Source organism: Oncorhynchus tshawytscha, linkage group LG21 (assembly GCF_018296145.1).
Source record: "Oncorhynchus tshawytscha isolate Ot180627B linkage group LG21, Otsh_v2.0, whole genome shotgun sequence".
Taxonomy (NCBI): domain Eukaryota; kingdom Metazoa; phylum Chordata; class Actinopteri; order Salmoniformes; family Salmonidae; genus Oncorhynchus; species Oncorhynchus tshawytscha.
In genome coordinates, this window is record NC_056449.1 from 14,121,824 (window position 1) to 14,141,296 (window position 19,473).

General features: G+C 41.7%; 1 protein-coding gene across 4 annotated transcripts in view; it reads left to right on the plus strand.

Annotated features, from left to right (window-relative positions):
* Positions 1-10,102, plus strand: part of LOC112221007 (protein transport protein Sec24B-like) — a 34,902-nt gene extending 24,800 nt beyond the window's left edge. For 3 of the 4 annotated variants that reach the window (XM_042303133.1, XM_042303135.1, XM_042303134.1), the window contains 8 exons: positions 1,487-1,660; positions 1,897-2,007; positions 2,094-2,269; positions 4,730-4,867; positions 7,617-7,721; positions 8,014-8,106; positions 8,615-8,718; positions 9,198-10,102. In XM_042303133.1, coding sequence (XP_042159067.1) covers positions 1,487-1,660; positions 1,897-2,007; positions 2,094-2,269; positions 4,730-4,867; positions 7,617-7,721; positions 8,014-8,106; positions 8,615-8,718; positions 9,198-9,312 — 1,016 coding nt within the window. In that variant the 3' untranslated portion in view covers positions 9,313-10,102. Of the gene's footprint in view, positions 1-1,486; positions 1,661-1,896; positions 2,008-2,093; positions 2,270-4,729; positions 4,868-7,616; positions 7,722-8,013; positions 8,201-8,614; positions 8,719-9,197 lie in introns of all 4 variants that reach the window. The other variant, XR_006079565.1, reaches the window with a different exon arrangement.
* The last annotated feature ends 9,371 nt before the right edge of the window (positions 10,103-19,473 follow it).

The following is a 19,473-nucleotide window of genomic DNA, read 5'->3' on the forward strand; positions in this document are numbered from 1 at the left end:
GGCTTGTAACAAAAATAAATAGGCTTTAACGAAACACGGCTTGTAACAAAAATAAATAGACTTTAACGAAACACGGCTTGTAACAAAAATTAAACAGTAGCCTACCAAGAAAGTCATTGGTCACTATCTTCCTCCTCCTGTACACTGAAACCACTGAAGTCATCTCCTTCGGTGTCGGGAGTTAAATAACCTCAGAATTGCTTCATTTCGATGTTGGATCGTTTTCATTGTCGCTCTCGTCACTTTCATCCGGAGGCAAATTCCCCGCTGAACTGCCCTCAACAACAAGCAGCAGTCCAGCCTTTCGAAACCCGTTGATGATAGTGGATTTTTTGACAATGCTCCCCACTTGTCATCCAAGCCTCCCACTGAACACGGAGTGCCACCTTAAATGCACGATTTACACTGATGTCGAGTGGCTGCAAATACTTTGTTGTGCCCCCAGGAATCACAGCTGGAATTGAGTTTGTCCTCTTGATGGCTTCTTTCACAAAATCTGTTATGTGGGCCCTCATGCTGTCCAACACGAGCAATGCCTTGTTCTTGTGAAAGAATCCTCCCGGTCGCTTGCCGTAACACTCCGTATGCCATTCATGCATTAGGCCTTCCGTCATCCAGCGTGACGGATGATTCACCTTTCCTGTTGATAGTCCGAGTGAGAGGCAGGTCAAACATCAGAGGAACCTCATCCATATTTCTGATGTCGTGTGGGCCGATGGAATGCTCCTCTATCTTTTACATCAGTGAATTTGCAGAAGTTTGAAACTTTTTCCTCGTAGTCGGGAGGGAGCTGCTGACACAGACTCGTCCGTACCCTGATGGACAGGCCTTTACGTCTCATAAATCTTAGACACTACGATAGTCCACCTCTAAAATCCTCAAACTTCATTGCGGTGGCGATTGTTTTGGCTTTCAGTCGGATCTGCACAGTTGAAACACCTCGGCCGTCTGCTTTCTGTGTGTTGACCCAGTCTTCAAGCTCATTTTCTAGTTCGGGCCATCTGCTTTTCTTCCCTCTGAAAGCTTTTGTTGTCTTTTTGCACTGAGTCAGTTCCTCATGCTGCTGTTTCCAACGTCTTATCATCGACTCATTAAGGCCAAGCTCCCGTGCAGCAGCTCTATTTCCTTTTCCAACAGCCAGATCGATCGCCTTCAACTTGAAAGCTGCATCATATGCATTTCTCCGTGTCTTTGCCATGATGAGGGTGACAAAATGACTACCGTAATCAGAATGATGGGAAGTTTGAGCGCGCTTTACGTCACATTATGTGACAGTGCTCAGTTTTTTTTGGCGGCATGAATCTTGTGAAAGCGGGAAAAATCCATAAATTAGCCGCGTCATTGTATAAACCGCGAGGTTCAAAGCGTGGGGAAAAAGTAGCGGCTTATAGTCCGGAAATTATGGTAATACATTTATCGACCATTTCCATATCTATTTAGTGGTTATCATTAGTAAATATGTCGGTCTCCTCTCCTTGGTTGACAGGCTTGTCCATCCACACGTTCCACGGGAACTTCTTTGTGCGCTCGACGGACCTGCTGTCCCTGGCCAACATTAACCCTGACTCGGGCTTCGCCGTGCAGATGTCTATAGAGGAGAGCCTGGCCGACACCTCACTGGCCTGCTTCCAGTCTGCGCTGCTGTACACCTCCAGCAAAGGTACACACATTCGCGCACACACAGTTTAATCTCTTCAACCTTCTCACATTTTAATTGATTGTGGAAATAGTTTTAGTCAAATATTTGAAATGCTCGTAGACAAGTCATTCCACTTTTTTACTTTTACCAAAATTAATAATTTGTTTCTAGACAGTTATTTTAGTATCATCTAACAAAGACTAATGAGTCTACGCCCTTCTCTAATTCTTTCTGTGACCCTCTCTACGTCCTCTTAGGGAAGAGGCGGATCAGGGTCCATACTCTGTGTCTGCCAGTGGTGAGCCAGCTTAGTGATGTATATGCCGGGGCTGACGTTCAGGCCATCACCTGCCTCCTAGCCAACATGGGTGAGTGTGTGTATATCTCTCTCTCTCTCTCTCTCACACACGCTGTATTTGTTCATGGGACCTGATTTTTCCATTTCTATGAACAGCCATTGACCGGTCGATATCGTCAAGCCTGTCGGATGCCCGGGATGCCCTGGTGAATGCGGTGGTGGACTCTCTGAGTGCATACAAGAACACTGTATCTAATATCCAGCAGTCTGGTCTTATCGCCCCTGCAGCCCTGTGTCTCTTCCCCCTCTACGTGCTGGCACTACTCAAACAGGTCAGTCTGTGCCCTACACACACAAACACAGTCTGCAGACAGGACTGTACACATAAAAACATCTTGGGTATGTGTACATATGCCCCAACACACACATACATCTAAGGTCGTCCCGGGGACAATAAAAAATTGTCTGGATGACAGATCCAAAATTCATACAAACCCCAAAAAATGATTTAACCAATGAGGCTGATGCAACAGATCTGAACGTTTAGCTTAACATGTTGGTAAACTATTGTTTATTCGCATAACGGCTCCACTGACTTTTTCAGTTGGTGGCACCAGCCATTATTTGGTCACACCCTAAAATAATTTATTCAATAAATAAGTTATAAAAAAAACAAGTTATTACATTTTAAACAGGTTTATGGTTAAATATTTTTTTAAATTGCGGACTGCCTCTGCTCAGATTGCAAGGTGGGTGATGTGCCGTGTGCAACAGGCACTGGCCTTTCTCTTTTGACCTTTTGATCTGAACGAACCGTGTCGACAGTCAAGCCTTGAGCCAATAATGTTAATTATCCTACATTGTATTTGTCAAACGTGACCTGTGTTTTAGCCTATATTTACAGTGTATTTGGAAAGTATTCAGACCCCTTCCCTTTTTCCACATTTTGTTACGTCAGACTTATTCTAAAATGGATTTAAAAAAGAATAATCCCCTTATCAGTCTACACACAATATCCCATATTGACAAAGCAAAAAACAGGTTTGGAGAAATTTTGGCAAATGTATTAAAAATAAAAAACAGATACCTTATGTACATAAGTATTCAGACCCTTTGCTATGAGACAACATTGCGCTCAGGTGCATCCTGTTTCCTTTGATTATCCTTGATGTTTCTACAACTTGATTAGAGTCAGTCTGTGGTAAATTCAATTGATTGGACATGATTTGGAAAGGCACACACCTGTCTATATAAAGTCCAACAATTGACAGTGCATGTCATTCCAAAAACTAAGCCATGAGGTCGAAGGAATTGTCCGTAGAGCTCAGAGACAGAATGGTGTCGAGGCACAGTTCTGGGGATTGGTACCCAAACATGTCTGCAGCGTTGAAGGTCCCCAAGAACACAGAGGCCTCCATCATTCTTAAATGAAAGAAGTTTGGAACAACCAAGACTCTTCCTATAGCTGGCCAAACTGAGCGATCGGGGGAGAAGGGTCTTGGTCAGGGAGGTGACCAACAATCCGATTCCTCTGGAGATGGGAGAACCTTCCAGAAAGACAACCATCTTTGCAGCACTCCCCCAATCCGGCCTTTATGGTAAAGTGGGCAGACGGAAGCCACTCCTCAGTAGAAGGCACATGACAGCCCTCTTGGAGTTTGCCAAAAGACACCTAAAGACTCTCAGATCATGAGAAACAAGATTCTCTGGTCTGATGACACCAGGATTGAACTCTTAGGCCTGAATGCCAAGCATCACTTCTGGAGGAAACCTGGCACCTTCCCTACGGTGAAGCATGGTGCTGGCAGCGGCATGCTGTGGAGATTTTTTTCAATGGCAGGGACGGGAGGACTAGTCCGGATCGAGGGAAAGATGAACGGAGCAAAGTACAGAGAGATCCTTGATGAATACCTGCTCCAGAGTGCTCAGGACCTCAGACTGGGACGAAGGTTCACCTTCTAACAGGACAATGATCCTAAGCACACAGCCAAGACAACGCAGGAGTGGCTCCGGGACAAGTCTCTGAATGTCTTTGAGTGGCCCAGCCAGAGCCCGCACTTGAACCTGATCGAACATCCTCTGGAGAGACATGAAAATAGCTGTGCAGCGACGCTCCCCATCCAACCTGACAGCTTGAGAGGATCTGCAGAGAAGAATAGGTAAAACGCCCCAAATACAGGTGTGCCAAGCTTGTTGCGTCATACCCAAGAAGACTTGAGGCTGTAATCGCTGCCAAAGGGGCTTCAACAAAGTATTGAGTAAAGGGTCTGAATACTTATTATGGTTTAATATTTCAGTTTTTTTATTTGTAATACATTTGCAAAAATGTCTAAACCTGTTTTTTGCTTTCTCATTATTGTGTTTAAATTGATGAGGGGGGAAAAACTATTTAATACATTTTAGGATAAGGCTGTCACATTTTCCGGGGAAAACAGTCCAGTTGACTTTATAATGTAAATGTATGCTAAATAGATTTGAATATTATTCAAATGTTGTTTTTTAGAGGCAAATATTTGAATGCGAATTTGTGGCTGAGTTGATCTATTTCAGTAGTCCACATATTAGCCTTTCAAATCACTGTGAATGACCTAGGTCCTAGAGTAGAGCCATGTTGGAATATTACTTTATTTTGTATAACTTTGTATATATTTTTTTACAAGTGGGCCTATTTTCGTTTGTATGTACTGTTTATCTCAGTCACTAGTTAAGTTAGAAGGAAGCTGTCAATGCCACCCCTTCTCATGAGTCTGTGTTCCCTCTTCTCCTATTTCCTCTTCCTCTCCACCGAACAGAAAGCACTGCGCATGGGGACCAGCACCAAGCTTGACGAGCGTGTCTTCGCCATGTGTGAGTTCAAGAGCCAGCCGCTGCAACAGATCATGCATGCGGTCCACCCCGACCTCTACCGCCTGGACACCATGTCAGACCAGGTGAGAGATCACACCTACATTCTGCTTTTAACAACTGATCCAAAATCAGCTCTCCACTGACCCCTAGTGTTATGATCTACACAGGTGGGAAATAACTTTTTGGTTCACCTTTAGATGAGGTAAAACCTACCAGCCACTCAGATTTTTTTTTTTACCAGCCAAAATACTTACTCATTCAAGGGGTTTTCTTTGTTTTTACTATTGTCTACATTGTAGAATAATAGTGAAGACATCAAAACTATGAAATAACACATGGAATCATGTAGTAACCAAAAATGTGTTCCAACAAATCAAAATATATATATTGTTTGAGATTCTTCTAAGTAGCCACCCTTTGCCTTGATGACAGCTGCACACTCTTGGCATTCTCTCAACCAGCTTCATGAGGTAGTCACCTGGAATGCATTTCAATTAACAGGTGTGCCTGTTAATTTGTGGAAATTCTTTCCTTCTTAATGCGTTTCAGCAAGTCAATTGTGTTGTGACAGGGTAGAGGGGTATACAGAAGATAGCCCTATTTGGTAAAATGCCAAGTCCATATTAAAGCAAGGACAGCTCAAATAAGTATAGAGAAACAACAGTCTTATCATTACTTTAAGACATGAAGGTCCATCAATATGGAACATTTCAAGAACTTTGAAAGTTCATGTGCAGTCGCAAAAACCATCAAGCACTATGATGCAACTGGCTGTCATGAGGACCGCCACAGGGAAGGAAAACCCAGAGTTACCCAGAGGATAAGATTATTAGCTACTAGCCTCAGAAATTGCAGCCTAAATAAATGCTTCAGAGTTAAAGTAACAGACACATCTCAGGACTGCGTGAATCAGGCCTTCATGGTCGAATTGCTGCAAAGAAACCACTACTAAAGGACACCAATAAGAAGAGACTTGCTTGGGCCAAGAATCACGAGCAATGGACATTAGACCTGTGGAAATTTGTCCCAACCGCTGTGTCTTTGTGAGACGCGGTGTGGGTGAACGGATGATCTCCGCATGGAGGAGGTGGTGTTATGGTGTGGGGGTACTTTGCTGGTGACACTGTCTGTGATTTATTTACAATTCAAGGCACACTTAACCAGCATGGCTACCACAGCATTCTGCAGCGATATGCCATCCCATCTGATTTTGGCTCAGTGGGACTATCATTTGTTTTTCAAAAGGACAATGACCTAACACACCTCTAGGCTGTGTAAGGGCTATTTTACCAAGAAGGAGAGTGATGGAGTGCTGCATCAGATGACCTGGCCTCCACAATCCCCCCGACCTCAACCAAATTGAGATGGTTTGGGATGAGTCTGACTGCGGAGTAAAGGAAAAGCAGCCAACAAGTGCTCAGCATATGTAGAAACTCCAAGATTGTTGGAAAAGCATTCCAGGTGAAGCTGGTTGAGAGAATGCCAAGAGGGTGCAAAGCTGTCAAGGCAAAGGGTTGCTATTTGAATCTGTTTTGTTTAACAGATTTGTTTAACACTCTTTTGGTTACTACATGATTCCATATGTGTTATTTCATAGTTTTGATGTCTTCACTATAATTCTACAATATAGTAAAACTAAAGAAAAACCCTTGAATGAGTAGGTGTTCTAAAACTTTTGACCGGAAGTGTATTTTTCGCCATTATTACACAAAAAATCACAAATAATGGATGTGCGTTCTTTGTAATGTTTCTAAAACAGGAAATGTATTACTAGTTAGAAGTAATGTGGTAGTGATGTTGTAATAATTTAGATACAATTGTATGAACAGTTCCACAACTGAACATCAACAAAGTGCCTACCCTGCCACAAAATGCTGTGATACGGCTAATTTATTATTTGAGTTCAGGCCTCTACGCTGACATTTTTTACAAGGAGCACATAAGTTGAAATTTAGGAGCACACTGAGCATAAGTTGACCTACACACTGAAGCAGTCTGCCAAGCCGAAACATCTGTGTACACTATACCTGCTGCAGTGAAAATAATGAAGAAAACATTTGAAGTAAGCCTTATGCGACATCTTTTGGGGTGCGGAACAATCACACTTGCCTATCTAAATTTACAGTTTTTACGAGCAACCAAACTTCTGGTTCCCTTTTTGATAGTCATTTCTTATCATTAAAACACCTAAGTTCATTAATTCAAGTTTTTTGGGGCGCGCTTCATGCTCAAACAAGCACTATGTACCTGCAAATATTTGAGTCATTAGATACACTTTTTTTCAGTTCCCTCTAAGGGGCGGGCATGATAATGTTAACATGATAAGGTGACACTCCATGTCTGTCAGAGAGGAGAGTCTCTGCTCTCCGCTAGCAGCAGACAGTTGCAGCAAACTCAAACTAATATTGAAAAGCAATCTAGCGTCTGAATAAAACTATGTAACTAGCCAAGAAGCACAAGGACAAAGTCACACTTCAGTAGCCTTTCGGGTCAATTCGACCAACTTCTACATTTGAGCTTTGGATTGAAAGCATACTTTTCTCAAATGTTCTGTGGCCAACGTGGCTGGTGAAATAGTCATTCTTACCTGCCAATGCCAAAATCGACCCGCGGGTGGCAGGTGTTCATTTCCCATCCTGCATATAGCAAATGAGTGAAAACAGTTCTTGGTTCAGTTCTTAGACACAGTGATTCTATAATGGTGGACTGATACTGATTTGTTATGTATTTGCAGCCTTAGACTGGTTCACAGCTGGAAACATTGGTTTTGTTTACCTGGGATGGTGACGAGTATACTAATTACGGATACTGCATTACCCTTTCTGTCCACAGGGGGCTCTCCACCTGAACGACTGCATAGTGCCCCAGCCTCATCTGCTGCACCTCACGGCTGAGAAGCTGACCAGAGAAGGAGCATTCCTCATGGACTGTGGCAGCGTGAGTCCTGCTGTGCTCTCACTCATATGACCAAAGTCCCTGTAAAACGTACCTGTCTCTGTTTGAAGACTTTAGCAATGCACTCCTCCATCCGTTCTTCCATGATAATAACAGATCTGACGAGGTTGGATAGGTGAAGGCAGTACTGGTTGTAACTCCACTTTCACGTATCCAGTCACGTATAGATCAGTGATTACGTCAGAGAAGGGACTGGAGGAAAGAATCTTGTATATGTGACGAAAGATCCTGTTCTGATGTGCACTACAATGGCTGCCTTTGTTCTCTTCTCCAGGTCTTTTACTTGTGGATTGGGAAATGCTGTAATGATGTGTTCATTCGGGACGTGTTGGGATGCCCAAACCATGCTTCTATACCCCCTAGCATGGTTAGTGAGGCACAGACCTTCATTAGACACAATGTGACATATCTACCGCTGTGTGTAACTCAGTGTTTTATCTCCAGCTGGTGCTTCACAACGAGTGAGTACTGTACTCAGTTAGTTAGTTCAGCTAGGGAGTCATTAACTATTCAATCATTTGTTTATGTTTGGTTCTACTTTTTGATAAATGGCCGTGGCTACCTCAAATAATGTGTAATACCACACAACGGGGGTGTTGCAACAACCAACCAACCACGTACGAACCTCACATTCCAAACCACACGTACCTATTTCACTAAACCACACACACACACACACACACACACACACACACACACACACACACACACACACACACACACACACACACACATGAGACATGAAGATCTGGCATTGAAACCAACCACTAGGTCTCTAGAGTCTGTACGCACACAGTCTTTCTTGAGGGTGCAGCAGTAGTAAAAACAATGGTGTGGCTCTTTTTTTCCCCCTGCTTCTCTTTTATGAATACCAGACCCAAATTCCTGAGCTGGAAACCCCTCTGTCTGAACGACTGCGTGCACTCCTCGCCTGGCTACAGGACTCGAGACCCTTCAGCTCAACTCTTCACGTCGTGAAGTAAGTCAAGTGCCCCTGGTCTGATTAATTGGTGTGTGCGTTGCAAATGAAGTGCCTTGGTCCATGTCATGTAGCAAACCATCAGTGGTAAAGCAAACCATCATGTGGTAAAAAAAAGGTACTGTATGTTCAATGTGAACGTGCAGCCACTGCAAGGGTCATTGATGGATGGCTAGGATGGAGGCCCCTTATAGTGAGCGTTGTTTTAATTCATTCTAACGTCATGCCGGTGTGTTGTTGCACTATGACAGGCTGCTGTGAGGATCTGTTTCCTACCAATGTCTAAGGACCATAGGACATTTCTTCACACCAAAAGGAAGTCTTATGAATTGAGAATTGTTTTATTCCCAAAAGAAAGTCTTACAAATTCAAAGAAGCTTTTAGAGCATCAAAAGAATTTCAATAGACTGTACATTTATTCAGACTATGCTCTCATTCCTATTTCACATGCTCATCCATTTCATTACTTCTCCCTATAGGGACGATGCTACAGCGAAGACCAGCTTTTTCCAGCACTTGGTAGAGGACCGGTCGGAGTCGGCCCTCTCCTACTACGAGTTCCTGCTCCACATTCAGCAACAGATGTCCAAGTAGGACACATTGAGCAGAAGGTCCCTTGAATGTGGCACATGACAAACTGAAAGCTCCATCAGACTGACTGTAGTGAGGTAGTAGGACCACCGATGGACAACGCCACCACCCCAACCCCACCGAACCCCTAGCTCTCTGGTCAACCGCGGCCTATGACTGTGGGAGTGGGAGGCTGGTGGAATGACCAAAGTGAAGATGACTTCCGGAGTTGAAGTGAAGGAATTGGCGTTTTGGACTCATAGAGCAAGTTGTGCACTCTGAACAGGCTGCTGCTTCAACCTGCTCGATGGCTTGAACCATTCCCCCTATCATCTCTCAGCCGCTTTCGTAGCTCCACGTGGCATCTCTCCCCAAGAAAAAGCAAGGAGAGGCTGCTACTTCATCTGATTAAGTTGACTCTTCTCCGACACTCCCCCGCACGTTTTGGTATCATAGTTTATCATACATCCTCCCCATCCTTGTTCCATTTTCTCTTATTTTCAAACACATTGACATAATAGTACAGCATCCCCTCTGGTGGTTTGGAGCCGCATCTTTCACCATTGTTTGCTGCTGCTAGTCGGGTGATTGGCTACCCTCTGCTTAACAGGATGCTAGTCAAGTGTTTGAAGATCCTGCCCCCTCCCCCTGCTGTTCAAACCCTGTGTTGTCTAGATTAAACTGAAACCCCTGAACTTCCCCCTTCTTGTTTTTTGAGCCGCTACCAGAAGTTGCTGTCCTCTTTGTAACTATTGAAAATAATATTTTATGTGCGATAATTTATGATGAGCTTATTAAATAAAATGAAACAGTATTTGGCTTGATGATTATTTTTCCCTCTTATAACAGTAGGCTATTTACATGTTTTGCAGATGTTGTCTGTTCTGGTATTTGCACTACAGGATTTCTCAAACTCGGTCCTAGGTACCCCAGGGGGTGCATGTTTAGTTTTTTCCCCCTAGCACTACACAGCCGATTCATATAATCAACTAAACATCAAGTTTTGATCATTTGAATCCGCTGTAGTTTTAGGGCAAAAACCAAAACGTGCACCAATTGGGGTCCCCGGGACCGAGTTTGGGGAAACGTTGGACTAAAGGATGTTCATCTGCTAAAATATATTTAATTCATGGTGTGTGTGGAGAATATTAATAGTTGTATCATGTGACCAAAACAGTTTTGCTTTGGTTGAGGGGACACGACTATGGTCAAGTGATTGGCAGGAACTTTGCATTTCTTTTCATCTTGGCTAAACACATCTATGTTTTCTACTGATTTCTTTAAGATGCCTATCACAGAGAACTGAAAGGCATATCAAAGTTATGTTTTATAAAGGAAATGGAAGGACTGTTTCCTAAATGAAAAGGATAGGAATACAAGATATTTTACATACTCAATGAACCACTTCACTAATGACTATAATCATCTGCACTGTATACTTAAAAAAGCACTTAGTATAGCTGGGAACTTGCTAACATGTCTCAATGTCAATAGTATAAAACTCAAATCATTTAGCTTCATCCCTGAAAAGGAAACTGAATTAACATCCATCACTTTCTGTAATTAGACCAATGTTTTGGAAGACATTCTGCCATTTTACTCACCATATCTCCTCTAGTAAACACATTTTCTAAGATTCGGTTGACTAACTTGAAAAGGGGGCATACCTCACATGTACTCATTTAAAAATATTCTGTAGATATATGGATAATAAATTAACTGTCCTGACTCCCTGCTCCATTTGCAAACATCTGTGGTTCCCACATGGTGAACTTGTTATTTACAAGGGAAATTGCTTTGAACCTCAAATATTCCATCCAATCATGCTTTTAATGTCCGCCAAGAAGGACTATGTCAAGTAGGGAATATGTTGTAGACTACTCTTTCTACTTTTGGGTTAGATACATAATTTGATACAGTCTGGACTAGCAAGCCATAACAGTGCAAGGTATACAGTTTCTTTATCCCCATCCAACTGGAAATAAACATGTTTTCCTTAAACTTTTAACTTTTGAGACTAGCCACAAATAATTTCACATAGAACCTACTTGTTACTTTTCACACAATGGAAATCTGGCCAAAAGTAATTCAATCATTGACTCTGTACACAGATGTTTCTTCCCTGCAGTTTTTTACACACACACACACATGCACGCCTTGAAACAGCAATTCAAGTCAAAGGGTATTTCCTTTACTTTTAAACTCTACCCTGACTGTACGCAGTGAGGTGTTGCAGCACAATTCATGTGCCCCTCACCAACAAACAAAATGATATTTAAACACCCATTTTACTGGCCAGCCCCCACGCACACTTCAACATCCCCTTTCACTTACCAGCACCCCCCCCTTTTTTGTGTGTGTGTGATATCTTCATGGGGCATGATGTCAGTTTCCCATTCAGCCTTGCAACATGATTTAGTTTTCCCATCTTGAAAACCAGAAAAATAAGGGTTTATAACTTTCTATACCTGTTGTCTACTGCTGCAAATGTACATCTTATTTGAGACAGAAGTTTAAAGATTTTCTCCCCTCCACTCTTCAACTGAACTTATTACACACACACAGGCCTCTTGTCTCATGTGGTAGGAATATCTTCTAGTGATATGCTGCTTGTAGTTTTTGGGTATAGTCTTCAACAAAAGGTATTTTCTGTGCTTGTCTTGTAAGCGTACAATGGAGTTTTGTTTGACAGGATGCACTGCAGATAGTAGCGGTAATCAAAATAAAGATGTTTTTCTTTGTAATCCAGTGAAAAACAGTGTGGTTGAACAGTGGAAAATATCCAGAAGTCTCCTTTTTATCCCTATGGTAAAATAAACCTTTCCTCTTCTGCAGCTAAAAGTATCTAATGAGCCATATTTATTTTAACATGGTAGCATATTATGAAAAAACATTTTTTTAACGATAGTAATAGTTTCATGGTAGGAAACATTCTGCTTCCACATCTGCTGTTAGCTATACACAAACAGTGGTGTAAAGTACTTAAGTAAAAATGATTTAAAGTACTAGTTAAGTCGTTTTTGTTGGGGTATCTGTACTTACTATTTATATATTTTCCAACTTTTTAACTTTTACTTCACTACATTCCTAAAGAAAAAAATGTCATTTTTACTCCATACATTTTCCCTGACACTCAAAAGTACTTGTTACATTTTGACAGGAAAATGGTCCAATTCACACACTCATCCCTACTGCCTCTGATCCGGCGGATTCACTGACCACAAATGCTTTGTTTGTAAATGATGTCTGAGTGTTGGAGTGTGCCCCTGGCTATCTGTCAAACCATCTGGTTTGCTTAATATAAGGAATTTAAAATGATTTACACTACTGTTCAAAGGTTTGGGGTCACTTAGACATTTTTTTGTTTTTAAAAGAAAAGCACATTTTTGTCCATTAAAATAACATCAAATTGATCAGCAATACAATGTAGACATTGTTAATGTTGTAAATGACTACTGGAGCTGGAAACTGCTGATTTGTATTTTTATGGAATGTCTACATAGGGGTACAGAGGCCCATTATCAGCAATCATCACTCTTGTGTTCCAATTGCACGTTGTTTGCTAATCCAAGTTTATAATTTTAAAAGGCTAATTGATTGTTAGAAAACCCTTTTGCAATTGTTAGCACAGCTGAAACTGTTGTTCTGATTAAAGAAGCAATAAAACTAGCCTTTTTTAGACTAGTTGAGTAACTGAGCAAGAGGACAAGTACATTAGAAGGTCTAGTTTGAGAAACAGACGCCTCACAAGTCCTCAAATGGCAGCTTCATTAAATCATACCCGCAAAACACCAGTCTCAACATCAACAGTGAAGAGGCGACTCTGGGATGCTGGCCTTCTAGGCAGAGTTGCAATGAAAAGTCATATCTGATTGGCCAATAAAAAGAAAAGATTAAGATGGGCAAAAGAACACAGACACTGGACAGAAGAACTCTGTTTTGCTGGTTTGATTTAATGAAGCTGCCATTTGAGGACTTGTGAGGCGTCTGTTTTTCAAACTAGACCTTCTAATGTACTTGTCCTCTTGCTCAGTTGTGCACCGGAGCCTCCCACTCCTCTTTATATTCTAGTTAGGGCCAGTTTGCGCTGTTCTGTGAAGGGAGTAGTACACAGCGTTGTACGAGATATTCAGTTTAGCTAACACAACATGCCATTGGAACACAGGAGTAATGGTTGCTGATAATGGGTCATCTACAACATTACCAATGTCTACACTATTTCTGATCAATTTGTTATTTTAATTGATAGAAAATGTGCCTTTCTTTGAAAAACAAGGACATTTCTAAATGACCCCAAACTTTTGTACGGTAGTGTATATTTTTACTTTTGATACTTAAGTATATTTTAGAAATTCCATTTATTTGTGATACTTAAGTATATTTAAAACCAAATACTTTATTACTTTTACTCAAGTAATATTTTACTGGGTGACTTTCACTTTTACTTGAGTCATTTTCTATGATGGTATCTTTACTTTTACTCAAGTATGTCGACTGAGTCATTTTCTATGATGGTATCTTTACTTTTACTCAAGTATGGCAATTGAGTTATTTTTCCACCGCTGCAAACAAACTTCTTTACAACACTCTTTTCATTCAGAAATGTATCTTTGCAACACTAAATGTTTGCATTACCGTGAACAAAGGAAATGGTGTTCTCTTTTAGAGGTCTATAGACGCACATTTTGCAAGTCATATCTGCTCCATCTCTATGGTTTTATGGGCAGAATTAACAGCAGTGTTTGTTCAGCTTTCCAATAGCTTGACAGAACACACAAACGAACTAGCTAACAACTAGCCCCCCCTCCCTCAAACTCTCCAACTGTCAGAGAGAGAAAGAGAGAGTCGGCTGCGAGTTTATTTTGATGAGCATTCCTTCTTGAACAGGCCTGACTTATGAACTTGAATCATATGCAGAACGACTTGTGAGAGACTCCCATAGAGACATGGGGCCCCACAGTTTATGAAGTCTGTTGCTTACTCAGTCAATACGATATTTCCCTCACGAAAGGCAGCTTGGATAAATCAAATTGGGTTTAATTTTTGGAATAGATAGCCTATCAAGAATATTTGAATTTCAAAGCCATTTCATTGTGCTAAAACACTACATTGTTTCTTTGTTTTGGAAATACAGCAAAGGAATGATAGTGGTTCCATCTGTGTGACTGTAGCTATTGTTGTACTTGGCCAGCAAAGATAGTAATAGTAAAAGACTCAACTCGGTCCCTTCCCGTAGCCTGTAGTGGCCCCAGCTTGATGTCACAATGAATAAATCTGCCCAATTACGTAAGACATCCTGACTTCGCACTGTATATATATATATATTTTAAAAAGCTACTCTACCCTTTTCCACATCCTCTTCATTGGCCAGCGTTCTGAGCTCACAGGAAGTTGCTTCCTGCCATTTGCACAAAGTCTTGGCTTCCCCCCTTGCCGATTTATTAGAGCCTTCTTTAGTGCTTCCTCTATGAGGGAGCTGAGTGTGACACCGCCGAGAGCCGGCCAAACGGGCAAGCTCCGATGCTTCTCTCTCTGTCCCCAACCCAACACTAATCCATAACCCAGCAGCTTCATTTCCTCCTCCAGGTACAGGCGAATTTGATTCTTAATTTCCAGATGTTTCTGTAGGGGGGCGGCAGGAGGGGAGTTGGAGGGGAGGACCAGACTGTCATGTAACGCCCATGTGATATGGTCCGGCCTCCTTAAATAACTGACTTGTGCAGGAGCTCCTTTCACGGCGACTCCGAGGCCGTTATAGGTGCTCTCTAATGGAAACAAGACGTTTGGATCCTGTGGAAATCAGCGAGTTAAAGCCAGGGGGAGACAAGCAGGAATCTGTTTTTTCAACCTCCCAGAGGACTTAGCGATTTAGTAGTGGTATGGCCTACTACATATCAGTTCATATATAGATTTATTTTGCATACTGTACAACCACATTTCCTTTTCTGGAAATGGATTTGGGTGTTTGTTTTAGGTTTCCTTTTATTCTATTAAAAACACGGGGGGGGGAATACTTAGGTGACCCAAGAGACCTGTCAAAACCATTGGGCTGTCATAACAGTAGAATAATGCAAAACATCTCTGGAGTGAATTGTGCCAGGCCTACTATAACTGTCATAAAACTGTTATGAGAATAAATCATTGAATCATGCACTCATTAACAGGAACTCTTACAGCTGGTAGTAATTGTCATGGAATGTTATGACACAAGCATTGTTTTTCTAACCACAGCATATTGCGTACATCATGTCAGAGTCAAACCGTATAGCGTGTTCCAAACATGGTGACTTAGTTGTGTCTTGTGACATCACCCTCTCATTCATTCACTAGTAAATACTCATATCCTCTATATATACAAAGTATGTGGACACCCCTTCATATTTGTGGATTCGGCTATTTCAGCCACACCCTTTCCTGACAGGTGTATAAAATCGAGCACACAGGCATACACTCTCCATAGACAAACATTGGCAGTAGAATGGCCTCACTGAAGAGCTCAGTGCCACCTTTCCAACAAGTCAGTTCGTAAAATTACTGCCCTGCTAGAGCTGCCCTGGTCAACTGTAACTGCTGTTATTCTGATGTGGAAACGTCTAGGAGCAACAACGTCTCAGCCGCAAAGTGGTAGGCCACACAGCTCACAGAACAGAACCTCCTCGGATGCAACACTCACTCCCGAGTTCCAAACTGCCTCTGGAAGCAACATCAGCACAATAACTGTTTGTCGGGAGCTTCATGACATGGGTTTCCATGGCCAAGCAGCTGCACACAAGCCTAAGATCACCATGGACAATGCCAAGAGTTGGCTCGAGTGGTGTAAAGCTCAACGCCATTGGACTCTGGAGGACTGGAAACGCAGTTGGATCGCAGTGGAAATGCGTTCTCTGGCATCTGACAGTCCGACGAACAAATCTGGGTTTGGCGGGTGCCAGGAGGACACTACTTGCCCCAATGTATAGTTACAACCTTAATTTTTGGTGGAGGAGGAATAATGGTCTGGAGACGTATTTCATGGTTTGGGCTAGGTCCCTTAGTTCCAGTGAATGGAAATCTTGACGCTACAGCACATAATGACATTCTAGACGATTCTGTGCTAACAACTTTGTGGCAACAGTTTGGGGAAGGCCCTTTCCTATTTATGCATGACAATGCCCCCATGCACAAAGCGAGGTCCACACATGAATGGTTTGTCAAGATTGATGTGGAAGAACTTGACTGGCCTGCACAGAGCCCTGACCTCAACCACATCAAACACCTTTGGGATGAATTGGAACACCGACTGCGAGCCAGGTCTAAATGCCCAACATCAGTGCCCGACCTCACGAATGCCCTTGTGCCTGAATGGAAGCAAGTCCCTGCAGCAATGTTCCAACATCTAGTGGAAAGCCTTCCCAGAAGAGTGGAAGCTGTTATAGCAGCGAAGGGGGGACCAACTCCATATTAATGCCTATGATTTTGGAATGAGATTTTTGACGAGCAAGTGTCCAAATTCTTTTGGTCATGTAGTGCATATACTAAAGCATTCTCCTGTCTGTCATAATTCCATGGTCCCAGTGATGGGTGATTATCTTAGGAATTTGCCACCCAATATATAATGATGATGTGTCAACACAACACCTTACCTCTGACCTACATGTAGCAATAGTCTCATTCTGAGCCATAAATATATGACTCTGGTCCCAGTAAAAGTATTTTTGTATTTCATTATTTTTTCATTTCATCATTTCATGCTAAAGCAGCAACTAATCTTCCTGGGGTCGACACAAAACATGACATAATACAGAACATTAATAGACAAGAACAGGACAGAACTACATACATTTAAAATATGACATACACTTTCACTGCTTAGTTCCCCTGACGTGAACAGAGCCGCATACAGTGAGTGTACAAAACATTAAGAACACCTTCCTAATATTTAGGTTTGCTCTGCCTTTTTTTTCCTCAGAATATTCTCAATTCATCAGGGCATGGACTCTACAAGGTGTCCAAAGTGTTCCACAGGGATGCTGGCCCATGTTGACATCAATGCTTACCACAGTTGTATCACGTTGGCTGGATGTCCTTTGGGTGTTGGACCATTCTTGATACACAAGAGAAACTGTTGAGCATGAAAAACCCAGCAACATTGCAGTTCTAGACACAAACCGGTGCGCCTGGTACCTACTACCATACCCTGTTCAAAGGCACTTAAATATTTTGTCTTGCCCATTCACCCTTTGAATGGCACACATACACAATCCATGTCTCAATTGTCCCTAGGCTTAAAAATCCTTCTTTAACCTGTCTCCTCCCCCTTCATCTAAACTTATTGAAGTGGATTTAACAGGTGACATCAATAAGGGATCATAGCTTTTACCTGGATTCACCTGGTCACCATATCTCATGGAAAGAGCAGGTGTTCGTCATGTTTTGTCCACTCGGTGTAGGTCCTAAATTCCTATAGCTGTCATGTCTATCGGGGGCACAGGGGCATGTGCCCCATCAGATTTTTACTGGAAATCTGTTTTTGTTTCTCTGTAATACTACTAGCCATTTAGCTAGACCAGATAGGCTCCCAATCTCCCAACCTCATAACTAGCTACCAAGAAGCCATTTCAGGCTATCAATTGCTTGCATTTCTAAAGTCTACCAACCTTGTCGCGGCATGCCAACTAAGACAATTAGACAAGCTAGGTACTCTAACTTGATTGATAGCCTGAAATGGCTTATTGGTAGCTGGTTATGATGTTGGGAGATTGTGAACCTATCTGGGCTAGCTAAAGCCAACCTCTTAAAACTCAATGTACAAAATAAGACACATTCCTTTAAATGTTTTACCAAAATTTTAGTAGAGAAGCATACTTGTTTAATTTAAAAAATAACTACCAGTCAGGAGGATAGAGAGATCAGAGGTATGCTTAGATATGCAGACAAATATACATATCTTTTATTTTAGATAGAATTAAGCATAATGATTATGGCTCTATATTGCAAGAAAAATAATACGGTAAGTTCTGCCGACGAACAAGTAATTACACATGTAAAAGACGGTAATGAGTGGTGATGAGTCACTCAGCCTCTCTCTATGTGTACTAAGCACAATCGGAGGATCAATACAATGTTATTGCTTTGATTTGATTCATTTGGTCTCAGTGAATAATTGTCGTTATGATACAATATCATTTAATAGTTGAATGTAATTGGACTTGAGAAAACAGAGGGCATTGTCCCATAGGTCAGGAAAGGATATGCTGAGTAGTCACATGCACACAACTCATACTCCTGGCTGGGTGGGGTCCTGACCAAAGATACATTTAGGCAGGCCTCACATTCATTTTGAACTCAAAAGCACTCACCACATCTTTGCATATCTACAGTAGGCCTGGAGGCCTATATGAGGCAAGGCTGAAGTGGACATACTGTTTGTTCGGCTGGGTACATTGGTGTTCCTGAATTCAACAATGCTGCATTTAATATGGTTGCCTTTCAAAACACATAGTGGTTATTTCTATTTGAATTGTTCATATTGTTAATAAACAAAAAGTCTATTCATAATCAGTGCACAATGTTTTAGACACCTGGAAAGAGATGCATATGTTATCAGTTGCTATTAGCTGAACTTTGGATTGACCGATAAGGTTACTACAAATTTGATCAGGGATTGTGGTTTGTACAACCTGTCAAACAGGCTTTTATGTAATACAAATCCCATTCAACTCTAGTTTGTATTACTTGTGGTATAATGATCATAAATTGACAGGTTGATGTCTTTATAACATTTATCAGTAATAAAATATGTCTGTTAACCAATCAAAAATGCTGCTCATAGGTTTATCAGTAATAACTTTTGAATGCATTTGACTTACACTATAGAATAAGGTTTAACAGGTGCAGAGTATTGCAGACACTAAAGTCATGGGCAACATAATGCATAAATTGAGTACCTAAACAGAAGCAAGGCTGGGGTTTTGGCCATCTTATCCAGCTGTTCAGTGAGAGTAACTTATAATTGTGGGCCAAATCTGAGTCTAGCATGAAAAGGAACCTTCTGTTGAAACTGGTGAACGTTTGTGTGCAAGTATTTGCTGTTTATCCCTGAGAAGATCAACACCATAAGGTCATTTCCATTGTAATAGCAAGTATAGCCAAGTCACCACTACTAAGGGAAACATGGGAAAGAATAAATAAATAAATCCTCCAGTG